The sequence below is a fragment of the Lycorma delicatula genome, chromosome 11 (assembly GCF_047948215.1).
Source record: "Lycorma delicatula isolate Av1 chromosome 11, ASM4794821v1, whole genome shotgun sequence".
Classification (NCBI taxonomy): Eukaryota; Metazoa; Arthropoda; class Insecta; order Hemiptera; family Fulgoridae; genus Lycorma; species Lycorma delicatula.
The window spans coordinates 20,835,372-20,855,004 of record NC_134465.1 but is presented as its reverse complement, the minus strand read 5'-3'; the positions used below and the strand labels follow the sequence as shown (position 1 = coordinate 20,855,004).

Genomic DNA, 19,633 nt, shown 5'->3' with positions numbered 1-19,633 from the left:
ATAAGTTATAAAAGTAGCTCAACAATACAATTATCTGAGAAAACTACTAATGTTTCACTGTATTTCATTGCAAATAAAAAATATCCATTATATTTACAGTTAGGTTTGATTTATTTTAAAAGTAACATAAATTAATATTTCTGTATCTACAATAAAACTTATTTTCATTTAGAAAACTAGTTCATTTTAATGTATCATTTTTAGTAAGTTTAAATACGGTTAATATTATTCTTAATGATTGCATTTCTTGGTATTTTTTAAATAAATGATTGAATCAATCTTGTTATATAATATACATTTCTTTGTATTGTTTAATTTTTTACTCTTAGTTGATTCATCATACTGATTTTGATAATTATTTCATAAAAAATTTTAGTGATTCAGCTAACTTTATTATGACTAAACTGACCAGATTATATGGTAGAAAAACAATAGTGTGTCATTCCTTTAATAATAATATTTGTCATTTTTTTTATCTTTACTATTTTTATTTTTATATGGAAAAATAACTAAAATGCACTGAATCCTTGTGTCTGTACATTTATGTGTTGACAATTGTTTGTTAAGTAAATAAATAAATATTTAACAAATAAATATTAAAATCACACACTTCTATGAAATCAAAACTAAATAGGTATATAATAAAATTGAAATAACATTATTCTTCGTACTATTATCTATTCATTTGTGATCTCTTATTTCGTTTAATATGTGCTTCAGTTTTACCTATTTTTTTAAATTCTTTAACTTAAACATATTAAAATTATAAGCAACTTGCTTTAAAATAATGTCACTTGATCTGCCTGGAGCTTGATTTATCAGCACTTTTTTCTAATTAATTATTAGAAGTAATCTATTTTATGAAGCCCATCTTAACATAAAAAGGTTAGGAAAGACTTTAATTATTGTATCCTAATCGTGTTTGTTCATTTAAACTGCAATCAAGTTATTAACAATGTAAATTTCATTGTTCAATATTTTACAAATGTTGAGTGCGTAGTGTTATTTTTTTATGTGATACTAACTGCTTAGGGCTCACTTGTCTCGCCCTTCCTGTCTGGCCCTTCTTTGTGTCTGTCCACACTTTATTCATTATCCTTATGCTCGCAATAATAATACTGATAAATAATAATTAAATAATGTTAGATTTATAAAACATTATGCATGTACCATCATAATCTATTATCCATGAGTACAGCTGTGAGTGAACAGTCAAGTTTCCAGAGGTAGGTGCAGCCAGTTGCAATACATTGTGTCTCTCACACACATAGTAACAGTGGCAGTGGTTGTTACACCATTGCTCCTTTAAAGCTGCATATTTTGATTTTTAAATGTTATTTCTGTATTGCGTTGTACTTCATTAGCTCCAACAAATTTTTAGAAGAAGAAATTTCAGTAAACTAAAAGTGAATCTAATAATTTGAAGTGTTATTTTAACCATGCTATCAGTAAATTGATACCGTATATTAGAAAATTGATACCGACACAAATTATAGCAGTTTATTAATAAAGTGTGGCATTTTTAAAATCCTACTGGAGTTGGAGTAGTGTTTAACACTTAGGTGTATGATTTGTTTTTATTATTTTATAAATTTGAGATTTGCAAAAAGCCCTGTTTATGTTAACATTAAGTTATTTTATTTTGCTTGATTAAATGTTGCATTGGTACAAAACCAAAAATGTCTTGATTTTTTTAAAGAAGATTAGTTTAGAGATGATAGAATACGTTACCTATGTTCTTCTTGTATTAATTTTTAAAAAATAATATATATATTAAAATTCTTAAAATCAATTTTATATTAATTATATCAGTTTTTTATTATACATAAACTCTTACATTCCATTACTTGCTGAAAAATCTAAGGTTACATTGAAAACATTCTGAAAAGATATATATATTTATGTACAATATAACTAAAGCCATTATGAATATGAGTCCTGAATTTATATATTTATAGTTTCAGGGAAATTAGGTTATGAGAAAAACATAACAAAATTGATGAAATTTTACATATATTAAAAAAAAAACAGTACCTCACGTATATAACTCTAAAGATTGTAAGAAGTGTAAAATTATGTTTCAACTACTTTTTTTTTATCATTATACAATTTCCTTTGCTTACTTGAAGCAGTGTATATAAAGCATTGTTTCACAACAGCATAGGAAAGGGCTATTAATCTGTTACTTGACATTATCTGTCCCAATATTTATGGATGTATCTGTATGTATACAGCCAGTCTTTGTGGTGAATAGAGTAAAAATATCACTCGTAGAGTTGAATATTATCACCATTTCAATGGGCTTGATGTGCTGATATGAAACCGTGGATGATGTTAATAAAAATCAGTAATTACTTTTCTTGCCTAGTTTTTGAAAGAAATTACTCACGAATGGGAGAATAAAGTATCACAAATTACTATTCTTTTATCTTATCATGTTTCTATTTTTACTTCCTTGTAACAAAGTAAAGGAAGTATTGTGATTGTGAATTTCGTTTTTCAGATTTCAATGGAAATATCCATTTTGACCATCCCTGAATCACAGGGACATTGTCCCTGGGAACAATATGCTTTACTCTTAATTTCTCTGGTAAGACTAAAATGGGATTCTTGTTACTTTTGAAAATGACTGTAATTTCTGAGAATGACTCTATTGACTTGTATAATGTCTATTATAATTGTAGGAATTAACATACATGAAATTATAAAAAAAATACTAAAATATGATAATTTTTTAATTATATAGTCAAATTTCATTATATTTAATGAAAAAACAATCTTTTGTTGTAAAAATTGTAGCTTAAGAGATGTTACTGAAAAGTTTCTATATGTTTTTAAACTCAATAAATAAGCGTTTAAATGTTTTTTGTTTAGTTTGTTACCAATAACAGTTTGAATTAATACGCTATATATGATAAATTAAGATTGAATTTTTAAAAAAAAGTTTGTTTTTACATGAATAACTAATAATAAATAGTAAATATTCATGCACTGTACTATATTCAGTATTCGTATATCATAAGTGATATTTGGGAACTTTAGCTGTTAGTATTTTATCTTAATTCTCATCCTTCTGTTTCTAAGATACTTTTAATTCCGAGACGTTATATTAGGCGCTTCAAAACTACATTAAGAGATATAGTTTTCCCATAATATGAATATGAAAATTCCTAGCATTCTTCTTTTATGAAGACAATGAAACTGCTAAAATATTAAAACACAAAACTCTTTTAGGAAATGAGATTTAATAATGTTCATGCTATGGTGCTAAGAAAATAAATTTGTAATAATGAAAGTTATTTTATTTATGATTGAAATATCAAAATCTTTTGATTGCTTGGTAATATTATGTTTTGACTAATTGTAAATGTAAAACAGTAGCATCTCTCTGAAGTGAGTCATCATTTATCAGTTCTACAATCGGGATAGTGATGCATATATATATTTGTGTATTTTGATATTTTGTAATAATAATTATAATTGGCATACTTCTAGTTTAATATAAAAAACAAAATTATCTATTATTTTAATTATGTATTTATAACCTTTAACATTTTTTTATTGTACTGATAACGCTTAAAGTAATAACATAATTTGACGTAAATATATTTAAAATATTTTGTGATCTACTAACTAATTAAAAATTCATCGCGTTGGTAAATTTTTCAGTGCTTTTGATAATGTAAAACGGAAAAAAAAATATATTTAAAATTTGTTTAGGAAATATAAAAACAGAACTCCTGATTAATTGTAAAAAAGTACTCTCCCTGATATTCAACCAATGCATTACCATCCTAGATGCAGAAGCAGAATAGTCACTTAGCAGATGTTAGAGTTAAACAAAATAGTTGTGAAAATCCATATATATGCTCTACATAATAATATAATACAAAAAAATTACTGATAAAGAGCAAATGTATATAGAACATAAAAAATAAAATTATACTACGAGGGTAAGTCAATTATTATCCGTAATTCAGTTATATTTTTGTTTATGTTTAGTACTATTGTGTTGCACAGATGATGCATGCGTGGTTTAATTGCTGTTATGTCTTTGCAGGTTTGATGCTGCTAGGTTAGTTCCATTATCACTGTCCTGCCATTAACCATGGCTGCTCCGCTTTCTGTTTGCACCAAAGAAGAGCAACGTTTAGTGATCCTTTTTTGCGGTCGGAAGGTGTATCAGGGGCCGAAATTCATTGAGGATTTTCGATACAGTACAGGAACAGTGTGTTGCCGCAACGGAGTGTCTACAAATGGGTTGAAAAATTCCAAAATGGTTGCACAAGTGTTATGCATGACGAAGGAGCCGGACAACCATTTACCGCACAAATAAGGAAAACATTGAGTGTGCACGGGACATGGTTTTCTTAGACAGATGAGTAATATTGATTAAGTGGCACATCGTCTGCAAACTAGTCATGGTTCTGCCTACGAAATCATCCACCACAGACTTGGGTTTTGATAAAGTCTGTGCAAGGTGGGTCCCAAAACAGCTCACACAGTCGCATAAACAAATGCGCTTGGACATCTGCCAAAAACATTTGGATCGCTATAGTAACGAACGGAACATCTTAGACAGAATCATCACTGGTGACGAAACACGGATCCATCATTACGAGCCGAAAAGTGAATGGCAGAGTATGGAATGTAAATATCCAAATTCACCCTGCAAAAAAAAGTTCAAGACCCAATTGTCCGCAGGAAAACTGATGCTTACGGTTTTTGGGACTCACGAGGCCCAGTATTGGAACATTATGAGAAAAGGGGCACGACAATAAACAGTGCACGTTACAATGAGATGCTTACAGCCAAGCTGAAGCCTGCAATTTAAAGCAAACGCTAAGGACTGCTGTTAAAAGGTGTTGTGTTGTTACATGATAATGCCCGTCTACATACTGCTGCCCAGACTGCTGAAACGCTCCAGAAACTCAACTTTGAAGTAATGGCTTGTCCTCTGTATGGTCCTGATATTGCCCCTTCTGACTACCACTTGTTTGGTCCAGTCAAAGAGGCATTAAGGGACCGTCGATTTACATCAGACAAAACGGTGAAAGAAGCAGTGCATTCCTGGCTTGCAGCTCAACCAAAAACCATCTTTTATGAGGGCATCAGGAAGCTTGTGCAACGATGGACCAAGTGCTTTGAAATGCAAGGGGACTATATTGAAAAATGATGTACATGTAAGTTTCCCATTTGTATTGCAATAAAATTTATAACTACATTGCAGGTAATAATTGACTTACCCTCGTAGAAGTAAAATATTAAATAATGTATTCTAAAGACCAGACTGTATATTATTGAAATTTTTTCCATTACCTTTAAAATATCCAAAATCCAAAATTAATTTATAAAATGTTATCATTAAAACTGATCGTAATCATTTATCAGATATCAAGTGTATAAAGATAGCAATTTTTGTAAGTTTTCTTATTATCATCTTACTGAAATTACCCAGTTTTAAATGGAATAAATTCTGATAGGGATATTCTTTGAACATTTTCATCATGTCAGGTGTGTAATGTTTTTTTGTTCCGAACAAAAACAGTTGCATATTCAACAAAATTACATATTAATGTGTAATATAAAATAATAATTATCTGCGTATGCTTTTGTCTTGCAATCTGCTTGATTGATGTTCTAATTGAATACCAAAATATTTGTCCTAGAAAACATGATCACTTGTGTTTTTTTTGATTAACTGATATTTAATTTACCTTGCCCTGAGCTAGTTCTTGATTAATATCATAATATATATAATTTAATTTGAGAACATCAGCATACATTTAATAATTCATTCTAGAACTGTATTAATATCATTGACATATTCACATTGACAAATAGTGGTCCTAAGTACAATTTTGAGGTACACTAGAACTTATATATATATATATATTTAAATTACCTTCATAAAGAGCACCACTAAATTTAGTCATAAATGTCAAGTTTATTCTATTTGTTTACCATTGAATTTAAATTAAGATAATCTATGAAATAAACAATGGTGTATATTGAGTAAACCTGAGCCTAAATTTCAACAAAAGGACCACCAAGAATATCTGATGAAAACATACTAGATTGGTTAGTGTTATAACTAAAAAGTGTATGTTGTAATGGGTAGAGGACAAGATTTGTCTTGTCCTCAATTTTACTTATAAAATTGTATATATATATATATATATATAAATTTTCTTATCCATAACTTTAAGAATTGCCCCAAAACTGATATGGAAGTAAAACTTTAAATATTGTAGAGATTTTTTTTATAAAATCACATACATGTGGTAGAAGTAAAGGAAGAAAGACGAATTTCAAAACAAAAATCATTGGAATAAAAATGTTGAACACCTTTGTTGATTTTTAAGTTCATAGAAAAAATGAAGAAAAAGGCACAGAAGATAACTGTCTAAATGGAATATTTTTTTTTTTTTGTCTTCAGTCATTTGACTGATTTGATGCAGCTCTCCAAGATTCCCTATCTAGTGCTAATCGTTTAAATGGAATATGTATAACAGAAAAGAAAGTAGCAAGGAGTATAGAGTAACAGCAGAATTTTGATTATCTTATTTTAAATATACAATCATAGATATTATACTAGTTAGTTAAATTGGAAATGGTGTTATAAAAGGATATACAATTTAAAGAAGAAGTCTAAAAGAATTTTAATAAAAGCAACAGAAAAAGAATTCTGAAAATATCAAACGTGTATTTAACAATTGAATAATACTGTTTACAGCATACTTCAGAGTATATAAAGTTCAAGATCTGATTAGTTTGAAGGAATATGTTTGTTTACTAGACTATATACTAATGTTTTTCTAAAGTTGTCTTTGTTACTGGTAGTTCCTACTAATCAAAATAAACATCTAACATGCACTATTGTATATGCTGTTGATCAAAAGTTGACTGTTTGTAACTAACTGTATACACTGCCTATTGCCTTCATGTCACAACCACTTGCAATTCATTATTGGATTATATCAGTAGAGCTTTACTGGATTATTAAAACTCTTAGCAGCTTTAATAATAAAACTGTAAGAAAATATTTTTCAATTTAAGTCTTCAAACTTATTGTAATTAATACTACCTGCATTTTTTTTATAGTTTATTTATTAAAGTTATTTATTTTCAAGAAGGAGTTATAAAGCTTTTCACACCATATCTTAACAAATTAACAGTTTCCTCATCACTTCAGTCTTCCCAACTTTCATTTTACTCTTGGGATACAATCCGGCAAATTTTGGAATTTGTCCATTACTCATTACTCAGTGTGTTTGAGCCACTTTTTTTGCACCCATCAACTTCATCATTTACTGAAAAGTAGGCAAATCTTTTCTTAACTTAACTTCTCAGCTTCTATATAATTTAGTACATTCTGAATTAAACCTTAAAAATCTGATTTCTGCAGTTTGAAGTCTTTGTCCATTCTCACTTCCTCATAAATAACTAGGCATATTTGTAAAATTGTAAAACCAGCTTCTATCTTACCTTGTTCTTTAGTATTGTTTTTATGGACCCATTTATTCTACTACATCATTCAATTTTATTATTATGTAATTCCCCATAAAATATATCACGGCAAGAACAGTTGATAACTCATTCAACTGCTGATTTTCAGGAGAAATATATAAATTGAGCTTATTTCTGAAATCTACCAAACCACAATTTGAGGCAGTGTACCTTCTTCAGTTACTGTAACTTAGTTAGTCATCTGCATATAATAAAATCAAGATATTTTTCATCAATCCAAAGTCATAACTCTATACATAAAATATGCATCCATTCTTTTAATTTTAAAATATGTGGAAATTATTCTTCCAGAAGATCATTTTGGGATTAATTATGCAGATCTACAGTTGAGTTAAAACTCATTAACCTAAATAGCACTGTTGTTAATGGACCTTATTGTAAAAGTTAGGAAACCCCCTTTAATATATGAAAAAAAATTTTTTTTAAACCATAATGTTTTTGTTAATTTTTATATGCCATTTGCGTATTGTCTGATGATGCGGAATCCCATGAAAGTTTAATATTGGTGATGTTTTTCTGTTACTGTGTTTGTTGGTTAAGTTGTTTTTTGAATTGAATTACCACAGTGGTCAATATGTTTATAAATTATTTGAATTTTCTAAAAGTTATGTATATATAAAAGAATTTTTCATATATTATGTATTACATGAAGACAATTATTTTAATTTTAATACTATACGTTGATCAAGTAATTGGTTTCAAAAATGTAAAGTGAGAAATCAGCAACTTGAAAAGAAATGTGGTAGAAAAATTATATTTAGTAATTATTGCGAAACACGGGTCAAGACTGTTTGGAGAACATTATTTATTATTATTTACCTCAAGTTTTTCAACTGATAATTTTAACATTTCATGAACTTATATTCTTCATGAATTTGAAGAATGACTTAAGGGTGTATTTTTTGTACATTATGAGACAATCCAATGATGAAAAAATGAATACATTTCCATACAATTAACATTGACTATGTAATTTTTTGTTTTTAAAATTTTCTATTTAAGTTATCCATATTTCATCTAATACAGAGTAATCTGTATCTAAAAAACAAAAAATCACAATATTCTGTCCATTTAGTAAAATTTAGGGTTTGAAGACTGGTTAATTGAGAACCACTTTGCAACAGGCTGAAAAATATACGGTTCTTTGTTGAACCCCACTATTTATTTATTTACTAATATGTTAAAGCTGTACTCTTTACAGATTATTTTCTTTTCTTAATGTGTATGATGCAATCTGTTAAATTAGTGAACAATAAGCAACCTCCTCATGGGCCAATGAGATGAGGATGTATATCCTCATTTCATTGGGCTGTGAGGTTGCTTGTAACAGATAATTTAGGTTCGACAAGAACATGAAGTATTTGCTAAATTTTGTATCTTATTTGATAAACAAAAGTTATTATTATGGCACACACACACACTCTCTCTATATCTATATGTGAGGGAGAGAGTGAAATACACATAAAAAATGCATACATTAAAAGAGTAAGAATTTACGATTTTCAACGTAAATTCCTTTAAATGTAAATATTTTAAAACGCCATATTAAGGGTTAGTAAGCCGATATATGTTTTTATTTGGCGTTTACATAAATTATTTTAAGTGTCAAAATTTATTATAGGAATTTATAAATAGTTTTTACTTTTCAGGATTGATTTAAACAAAAATTATAATTTATTTGTTAAAAAAAATTATTTCATGTGAATCACGCTGAAGAAAACGTCATAGCAGTTATCTTAGTAATACTAATGTAATGTATATATAAAGTCGACAATTTCAGATATACAGATTATTTTACGAACCACCGATGTTGATTTGCTACCACCGCTCGTAGGTCGTATAAAGTAGATCAGTTTTCCGTAAGATGTCGTTCCGTTCAGTTCGTTCGTTCGGTTTAGTTAATCTGGTTTTAACCCTTGTAGTATTTGCGTGTTGTGAAAAAAACGATGATACTTCTGAAGATCCTGACGCATATCTTCCAACGGTAAGTTATATTATTCTGTTGTATTTTATTGCGATGCATATTAATTTTTACCGTTTGTGTTTTGTAAACAATAATTATATTTCAGTGTGGTCTGACCTACCCCAATTTCTCATAACCTCAAATAAATTAAATTATTGATTATATAATTTGGTTTAAAACTAATGTCATATCTATTGGATTAGAGTTAATTTTTGATGATGTTTGTTACCTTAATGTTTTGTAAATATTAGATGTAATTTAATTTCAATATGTACTAATTATGTTATTTTTGTTTAAAATAAAAAAAGAGGTTTTGTGGAACCGTTAAAAAATGAAAATTTGTTTAAGTTTTGAATTTAAATTAGTAATATTTCAACTTGATGCATGTACTTGTAAATCAGTTTTTGAATAGCCATCTTTTGAATGGAAACGTAATTGTAGATGAAACGTATTCTATTATGTTATGACAAATTCTGTTGATTTTTAAGTCGTTTACCGGTCGTGTTCATGTTTTGTTTAAATAATTTAAATATCCGTACTGCGGAAATGTGTGTATTAAAAATTAATGTGGAGTTGTTCCTCTAAAATATATACATATTAAAAAAACTGCTGTATTTTTTACAGAAAAGACTTTACAGTTGAAAAAAAGAAATACGACGTGTAATTTTTATATTAACCGTTTTCATCGTGAGAGTGATTCATGATCAAATTCTATTAACCATTCTTCTTGCAAAAAGATGTTTGTAATCTTAAAAGATTTAAAAAAAGCATGCTACAAAGTTAGGCTAATCTAACACATGCTATCCTTTGTTGTTTGGGTGCTAAAACCCAACTCAGCGTAAAAGAAACACAATTGTTTTAAATAGTGTGTCATTAGTTCTGTAATTAAAAACTATCGCAATAGAAGATTTAGCGTAGTTTTAATTTTTTATACACTTGTTTTATTGTTGAAATAAATATTTGCGAAACTGCCCTTATTAAAGTGCTGTGCAATTAATATATTAAGGATTTAATCTGCAACTTTGTCGTTTATAGTCGAAGATAATCAGAATATAACCTATTCGTAATTACGTACTTGTTTTTTAAACCAGTTTACGTGTTTTTTTCTTCGAACATTTAAAATATACTGACGTGTTTAATTACGTATTAGATTACTCCCGAATTATTGTTTTTATTTTCCTTTTAAAAACAAATGCATTATAAGAATTATAGTTGGATTAATTTTACCGGTTTTAATGTAAGTTTTAACAGAAGAAAGACGTAATTTTTGAAAGTTATATTTAATATTTAATTTTTCGTATTCTTTTGATGAAACTTTAGGATTACGATAATAGTAAGGATTTTATAAAAGAAAATCAATACAGTTTTTTTTTTATTTCTTTATTCTGTTTAGCCTCCGAACCATCGTAAAATATTACTTCGGGGGATGAAATGTATGAATGTAAATGAAGTGTATTCTTGAACAGTCTCAGGTCGACCTTTCCAGAGATGTGTGGTTAGTTTCTTCTAACTAGTTCTTTTATTTGGTCGCTGTATGCAAAAAACTAACAGGAGTTACAACTTCCCTAATAATTACCTTTTACGACCCCTCAATTTTAAATACTAATTTTTATGCCATATTTTGCTTGTAGCTGTTATTATATTATTATAAGTTACAATATTTTTGCTCACCTGATGTTGATCGAAATTTTTTTTATTTGAATATAAATTATATATATATAATTCCCTCGTCTTTTTTTTAACCTCCGGGACCTCCGTTAGGTATTGCTTCAGAGGATGAGATGAAAGAATTGTAGCGTATGAAAATGCCATGCCTGACCGGGATTCGAACCCGGGACCTCCGGATGAAAAGCCGAGTTGCTACCACTCGCACCACGGAGGCCGGCACTACTTCCCTCATTTTCTTTTCTTTTTTCTGTAACCTCCGGTAATTACCTTTCCGATAATACTTCAGAGGACGAATGAGGATATGTATGAGTGTAAATGAAGTGTAGTCTTGTACAGTCTCGGTTCGACCATTCCTGAGATGTATGGTTGAAACCCAACCACCAAAGAATACCGGTATCCACGATCTTGTATTCAAATTCATGTAAAAATAACTGACTTTACTAGGACTTGAACGCTGGAACTTTCGACTTCCAAATCAGCTGATTTGGGAAGACGCGTTCACCACTAGACCAACACGGGGAGTTTAAATTACTGCTATCTTGACGGGAAACTAAAAATTATTTTTGTGTAAAACATGAATATTGTAATAACGTTTATCAGTAATAAAACAACTGAAATAGTTGTATAAATGGTACCGACATTTTTTAACAAAACCAATATTTTATATTATTGCAAAAAGAATTTAAACATGAAAGAATTCCTAGATTTTACTAATTTAATTTTGTTATAAGCAGTTCCTTAGCTCATTAATCCCTTTTTAATTTTATAAATTGAATAAAAAATCTGATGTGGACGCTACATGACTTCCTTGTACGCCTATTAAATTACATATATTTTTTATTACATATTTTGTTTTGTTATTATTGAATTATGTATTGTAAAGATTTTTTTTACGATCAAAGGTTATTAATGATTAATAAATCAATGTATTTAATTAAAAAAAAGTTAACAAAGCAGGAAATAAAGTCGGTTTTGAACCGATATGCCTTCCCCTTGTAAGATCCAAATATTTCATTGATTAAATTTTATTGGGCTATAACTCTGGAACTATTGAAAATAAGTACTAATTATGTTACATCGTTGAAAAGTTCTCAATGAGGGTTTAATACTGCAGTTAAGAAAAACTCCAAAATACAATTTTTTTGGATTTTGTGCTTTTTTGGACACTTTTGGTTTAGTCGATTGCAATCAAAATGGGAGGTGTACAGCTAGATGTTACAACAGTCCTAAATCCTAAATTTCAACATTCTACGGTTAATCGTTTTTGAATTATGCGAGATACATACGTAAGTACAGATGTCACGCCGAAATTAGTCAAAATGGATATCTCCGTTGAAATCTGAAAACCGAAATTTTTCACGTCTACAATACTTCGTTTACTTTGTACAAGGAAGTAAAGATTGCTTCAACATCTTATGCAATAGATGTTGAAACTCATTATTATTCTTATGGTTTTTTTGTTTAACCTCCGAGACCACCGTTAGGTTTTGCTTCAGAAGATGAGATGAATGATTTGTAGCGTGTGTGAAAATGTCATGTCTGACCGCGATTCGAATCCGGGACCTCCGGATGAAAGGTCGAGACGCTACCACTCGCGCTACGGTGACCGCTCATTATTATTCTTAATTGAAGATATTGTCACTTTTAACTGGATTTCAAAACAGTCTCCACATCTTTCATTACGTCACATTTGCTCGAAAAATTTTACGTAATGTTTATGAACACACCGGGTTCGTCTAGTAGTGAACGCGTCTTCCCAAATAGGCTGATTTGGAAGTCGAGAGTTCCAGCGTTCAAGTCCTAGTAAAGCCAGTTATTTTTACACGGATTTGAATACTAGATCGTGGATACCGGTGTTCTTTGGTGGTTGGGTTTCAAATAACCTCAGGTATGGTCGAACTGAGAATGTACAATACACTTCATTCACACTCATACATATCCTTTTTTCTTCTTTTTTTTCCCGTTCTTTCCCCGACCGGATATCCATTTAAGTATACGCAGTCGGGGAGAGTGTCCACATACTCAAAGGAGGCGTCCCCCACCCACCGGCAGCACGTCCGGCTTGGCAGGTTAGCTTCCCCGGTCTCGGATCTTTTATTTTCCATCTGCCATGCCTCTAATCCCCCACCTCATGGCCAAGGTCCGGCAACGCCGTCCCTCAGCCCCTCGGCAGGGAACCGGGTCTCGGTCTTTATCTTTTGCCATGACTCAAACCGGCGGCACCGACCCCACTAAGCACCAAGGCACCCGCAGGGCCGACACCGCCGGCCGGGACTCGGTCTTAACTTTACCCCACAGTTCCCCAGGAGTTCCTTCCCTTCTCAGGAACCCGCACACCTCAGCATGCGGGCCCTCCACGGAGGGACTATCCTCCCTTCCCTACTTTAACTACGTCTTCTGTCCTCGTCTTCTTTAATACGGAGAATTTCCGCCGCGAACATCTTGAACCAGTCCCGATTTTCCTGACTATACACCATCCAATTAATTAAATTGAGGGATCAGTCTATTAATTAAAATTTCCCTTCTATTATCAGCCCATCTGGGACATGCGAAGATGGTGTGTTCTACATTGTCGATCTCCTGACAATAAACGCATAGTGGGGTAGCCCTCTTCCCAATTCTGAATAATTATTGACCAAAACAACCACGGCCTGTCAATAGTTGCGTGCTGTAGAAGTTCACTTAACCGAGTTTCTTACCAACCCGTGTATTTATGTTGGGGATTAGCCTTCTCGTCCAATCCCCAACTCTTGAGTGCGCCCACGCACTCTGCCGGTCTATTAGCTCTACGGTCTCGCCTCTGGGAAGTCCCGTGGCTCTTTATGTCCTCTCTCTAATTTGCAAATCTATAGGGGGAACTTGTGTTATTATACACAACGCAACATACGACACTGTTGTGTAGCCTGCAGCCACCCTAAGCAGAGCGAGTCTATGAACACTTTTTAATTTAGTTTTATTTCTCTGTGTATTTATTGCATTTCCCCATACCGGGGCTGCATACAGTAACGCCAATGTGGTGGCCGCCGTTATCAGCCTTATGATTTCCATCTTAGTTGTGCCATGATTTTGAAAAAGCCCCCTCAAGGCCTTAATGGTGGGGGCCCTTATATTTTAACGAATTCTTGCAGAGTTTAATATTGTATTATCGTTAGTTTCACAATGGTAAGTTGTATTTCGTCGGTATTTATAACGTGATAAAAGATAACCTTTATTATCTGTCTTATGTTTTATATATATATTTTTAATATATTAATTAATATGAATGAATGAATTGATAAAGAGATTAGGGTCAATTTAAACTGTATATTATTATTATTATTTTTCGCCATTATTATATTATATTAAGCTAATATTGCTTTGCATTATATTTGTGTGTGTGTGTGTGTGTATGTGCAAATATATAAGTAAATTTCATAATTTAAAATTCTTAAATATTTAGTAAAAGAGACCTTAACAATATCCTGTGGTGTTTTTCTATTAATGCTGATTTTTCTATGAATCTTCTCTGTTATCATGTGTCATGTGATCTTTTGATTATTAGGCGAGAAGAAAATAAAAAAAAATAGTTACTTTTCAGTGTTTGCAACACTGAAAAATATATTCAGTGTAAATCACTGAATATATGCTTGTATCCAAGAGACTTTAATTTTAAATGGATTTGTAAATGTTTTATTATTGTATTTTATATGATGTTTTATTAATTCAATGGATTTTTATGTAGCGTTGAAAATTTCTTGACTTAATTACTTTGGTTGAGATCATTTTCAGAGATTAGGAGTATTTTAGTAGAGGAAATATTAGGTACGACTGTAAAATGAGAAAAATTTTTTAAATTAATAATTTTAACGTGGAATTAAAGAGAATATGATTTGAATTTTGGATGATTGATGAAAACGCGACGACAACTTATGGTAAGCTTCAGAAGGCTTTCGGAGAGGAGGTTATGTCAAGAGTTCAAGTTTTTCGGTGGCATAAAACTTTTAGTGAAGGCAGAACGAATGTTGAAGATGAAGACCGCAGTGGACGACCGTCAACCTCACGGACAGATGTCAACTTGACCAGGATGCGTGAAATCGTACGATCTGATCGAAGATTATCCGTGAAAATGATTGCAGAAGAACTGAACATCGATCGAGAAACGGTTCGTCTATTATTAACTGAGGATCTTGGTATGAGAAAGATTTATACAAAAATGGTCCCCAAAAATCTCACACAACAACAGCGAGAAACACGGAAAAATGTGGCAGCCGATCTGTTAGAGCAAACGGAAATCGATCCAGATTTGTTGAGTGAGCCGTGTTATCACTGGTGATGAATGTTGGTTTTTTCAATACGATCCAGAGACAAAACGCTAAAGTTCGCGATGGTGCTCAAAGGGATCTCCCAGACCAAAAAAAGCTCGCATGTCAAAGTCAAAAGTGAAATGCATGCTTGTGTGCTTCTTCGATTCCAAGGGAATTGTTCATAAAGAGTGGGTGCCTCCTGTACAAACAGTTAACCGATATTTCTACAAAGAAATTTTAGAAAGACTTCGTAAACGAGTTCTTCGTGTCCGCGCCAACATTGCTGATAATTGGATTCTGCATCACGATAATGCGCCATCCCATACTACTCTGTCAGTACAGCAATTTTTAACCTCAAAACAAATTTCAGTACTACCACAGCCACCTTATTCACCAGATATCGCTCCGTGGAATTTTTTTCTATTTCCAAGAGTCAAAATGGCGGTCAAGGGACACGGGTCCTGTGACGAGGGTCCTAGTAAAGCCAGCTATTTTTACACGGACTTGAATACTAGATCGTGGATACCGGTGTTCTTTGGTGGTTGGGTTTCAATTAACCACACATCTCAGGAATGGTCGAACTGAGAATGTACAAGACTACACTTCATTCACACTCATACATATCATCCTCATTCATCCTCTGAAGAATTATCTAAACGGTAGTTACCGGAGGCTAAACAGGAAAAAAGAAAGAAAAAGTTATTCTAAAAACTTTATAAACATTCTTTATTTCTCTTAAAGTTATATACTTTAAGTTATATACCTTGTACTACTTTATATAATTACCACATGAATGAAGACATTTATCGTAGCGATACACCAGATTCAATATACCCTCGTCTTATTCTCTGCCGCCAGTTCAACCAACGTGTACAAACCTTTCTGAAACATAAATGGTCTTGTACAATGCGACCATAAAAGCTCTGAAACATCAGGAAAAAAGGGTCAGGTCGGAAATCGTTGAGCGACGATATTTTCTGATTTCATCATCGACGCGTTTCAACAAGTCCTCGGTGATTATCGAGGGCCTCCCCGAACGTACTTCATCATGCACATTAATTCTGTTATTTCTAAACCTTTAACACCATTTTTGGACGCTTCTTTCATTCGTTACATTATTACCGCACACAGCAACCGACTGCTTATGAATTCCAGAGCCGGGTTACGTTTTGATGGTTTAAAAAATGTACGACGCCACGTATTTCACAGTCGGTGGCAACATTGATTTTCCTATTCATTTTATAACGTAATAACTCACATGTAATCAAAGATACTGCAATGTGTACATTAGTAGCGTGGCCATGAACGGCACAGGTTCGCCAACCTTAAGGAGAGAAATTTCCCAGCGGTCTTTTCTTTAGAGATATCCCTCGTGTGTGTGTGTATATATACACAGATGTAAGCCTGTGTATAAAATTTGTTACTCAAACAACTTCAAAATAATGGATCATTGAAATTTAAATGTGCTGTAATAGTATATCTGAATTTGTATACGTGAAAATTTGATCGAGTTGTGTTCAATTTGAGGTTACGTTAATTGCGTTGTATATTTTTCATACGCGCTTATGCAGCGACTCAGTAGCGAATGAGCTGAAACTTGATGCGTGTGTCTAGTGTCTACTAGTTAATCGAACAAATATAGCGCGTTGTACTGCGAAAATCAGTGCGTTTCTGTCTGCGAAATAGTGATGGTGTTGGAAACGAAAGTCTGCCTTCTTTTTCAGATAACAGAACTGAGTCAGAGATTTTTTTTATTCAAGCACTAATGATGTGTTTGCTTATTTCCCAGAATACAAATTTACGGTTGTTTTGTTCTCTAGCTAAAAATAAATATCTATTAAAGTGATATGTTAATTTAAAATGTTTTCGTGTTATCAATCTGATTTTACTACAGGTTTGAATTATTTTTAGAATTATTACAATGTTATTAAAGGTTTTGAATTTCTCATTTTGTTACCTGTTTACACATAAAGATTTATAATTTTTCATTTAAATGTAGAAGTGTATAACAAACATGCACGGGAAATTTACTGATTAAGGAAAATTATTACTGTTATATAGATGTAATATTAGAAATTACTGAAGCAAATCTCTTTTGTTCGTTTGTTTTTTTTCTTTTAATTATATTAATTAAATATTTAGTATCGTCATTTTTTTCATTGTTCAGTTAATTTTAATCCTCAAGGAAATATAAATTTTCCGTCATCACATGAGCGGTTATATTTATAAGTATAAAATAATCAAATTATTACGTAAAAAATTAAGATTTTTACAAAAACGTGCCGATGTATTGAGTTTTGTCGGGTTGATTTTAATTATTTTTTGAAAACGCTTGTTGGATTTATTTTTAAAAAATCTTTTGGTTTTTTTTAGTAAACATGTAATTCCTTAACTACCGAAGGTATTGACTTGGAACCTTTTTAATCATCTTATGATCAATTCTTATGCGAATAAGTCTTACACTGTAACAAAGAAGTAGAAATGTAAGTTAAAAAATGTTTAGATAATTTTAAGATTTTTTTCGCAGCGTCTCTAGAAATCAAAATATTTTTTCCTTATTCTTCACTGTTACAGTTTTAGGTTGATTACATCATAAATGTTTTTTTTCCTCATTGCTACTTTCTGTAGAGTGTCCTTTTCGGTTGTCTAGGTTGTAACAGCTTCTTGAAGTTTGCCTTATTGTAAAAGAATGCGTCATTGAATTGTTTATAAATTCCTTTGATACTAGAGAAAAGACCCGCTGCGAAAATGTTATTTGGTTTATGTTTCATTACACTTGATTTCGTTAAATTCTTTTGCTAACTGTAATTAAATGACGTTAAAAAATTTTACTAATTTAAACAATTTTACAACGAAAAGCTTCAAAATCCTGAACATTTTTAGCTGTTTCATTTTCAGCTTTCTACGAAAACAATAGTTTTGTAAATCGGGGACTTTTGTAAAGTGTATTTTATCCAGTGCTGTCAACCTTAACTTTATAAATTAATAATTTTACTTTTAATTTCAGTTAACGCATACACTTCACTGTATTCTGCTGTGAATTACAATTGTAACACTTGGATATATAATCTTTTCTAAGTAAATTTTGGTAAAAAGTGTAACATTTTCTTTATTTTTATTCATTGACATAACACAAATGCAAATTAAATGCAGAATAATTGAAAAATTTTGTTACTAAATTTAACGATAAATATGTTAATTTTTCGTTGAAAATATTTGTTAATTAGGTAACGTTTCCGGATAATCGGATCAAATAAAGTCTTTTCTGTTGATATTAAAATTCAGATATTAGGAACATCTACACTTGCATCTAAATTACATGTACTATGGTGAGGATGGCGATCCATTTCACGTGCAGAAAGTACAATTAGATGAGTCTTCTAACTTTCTTGTATCAATCCGTTGAGTCTTAGTTAAACCTAGGAAGCACTATCTTTTTACAGAATAAAATCCTTTTTAAAGCATTAGGTTTCTTTCCTTACTCGGGGTAAAGAATTTTATAATTTCAATGCGATTCAAATGATTGTATGAATCGTATGAGTATATTGCTGCTTTCGGATCAGACAATCGAATATGAACAAACTAATAAGCAGTGGAAGCTCGCGTATAGGCACTGTGGAACTGCAGCACCCCCTACTTCCACTTGATATTATCGATAACATTTAATATAATGAATCCTTTTTTCTTTAACTCTTTCTTTATACTAATTCTTAAGCTTAATGTCAGTAGCCATCCCTCAGTTTATGAAAAAAATATAAAAATTTTGTACGGAACTGTGCGCTTCACAGTTCCGGGGGCGTGGTATTTGGCTGTTGTGCACATGCGCAAGCTGCACGCAAGGCTGCGAGGGAAAGGGAGCACTGTCGCTCCTGCAGTGTCAACCCTGGCGTGCTGGTGGAAGATAGTTTTTTTTTTACTCCGCATGTGTTGCGCTTAATATTCTTGAATATGATAAAGTATAGAATTAGATTGTTATCCTGATGTATTCTATTCTATTTGATTCATTTTTTCGGTTCTTTTATTTTATGGAAAACTTTAACCGTGGCCTTGAAAAGCCCAGAAAAAGAATTTCTGGAGTAGCACCCTCACTGATTTTAGTAACGAGTCGCCACTGCTAATAAGTATGATAGTTACGATCAAATAAGAAAACCCCTACAAAATTAATGTTATTATTCTTTGGTCAATATAT

The 19,633-nt window shown here is 31.4% G+C and overlaps 1 protein-coding gene across 1 annotated transcript in view; it reads left to right on the top strand.

Moving 5' to 3' along the window:
• Positions 1-9,301: 9,301 nt before the first annotated feature.
• Positions 9,302-19,633, top strand: part of LOC142332477 (uncharacterized) — a 145,418-nt gene continuing 135,086 nt past the window's right edge. Inside the window, exon 1 of the mRNA XM_075378927.1 lies at positions 9,302-9,514. Coding sequence (XP_075235042.1) covers positions 9,395-9,514 — 120 coding nt within the window. The 5' untranslated portion in view covers positions 9,302-9,394. The remainder of the gene's footprint in view (positions 9,515-19,633) is intronic.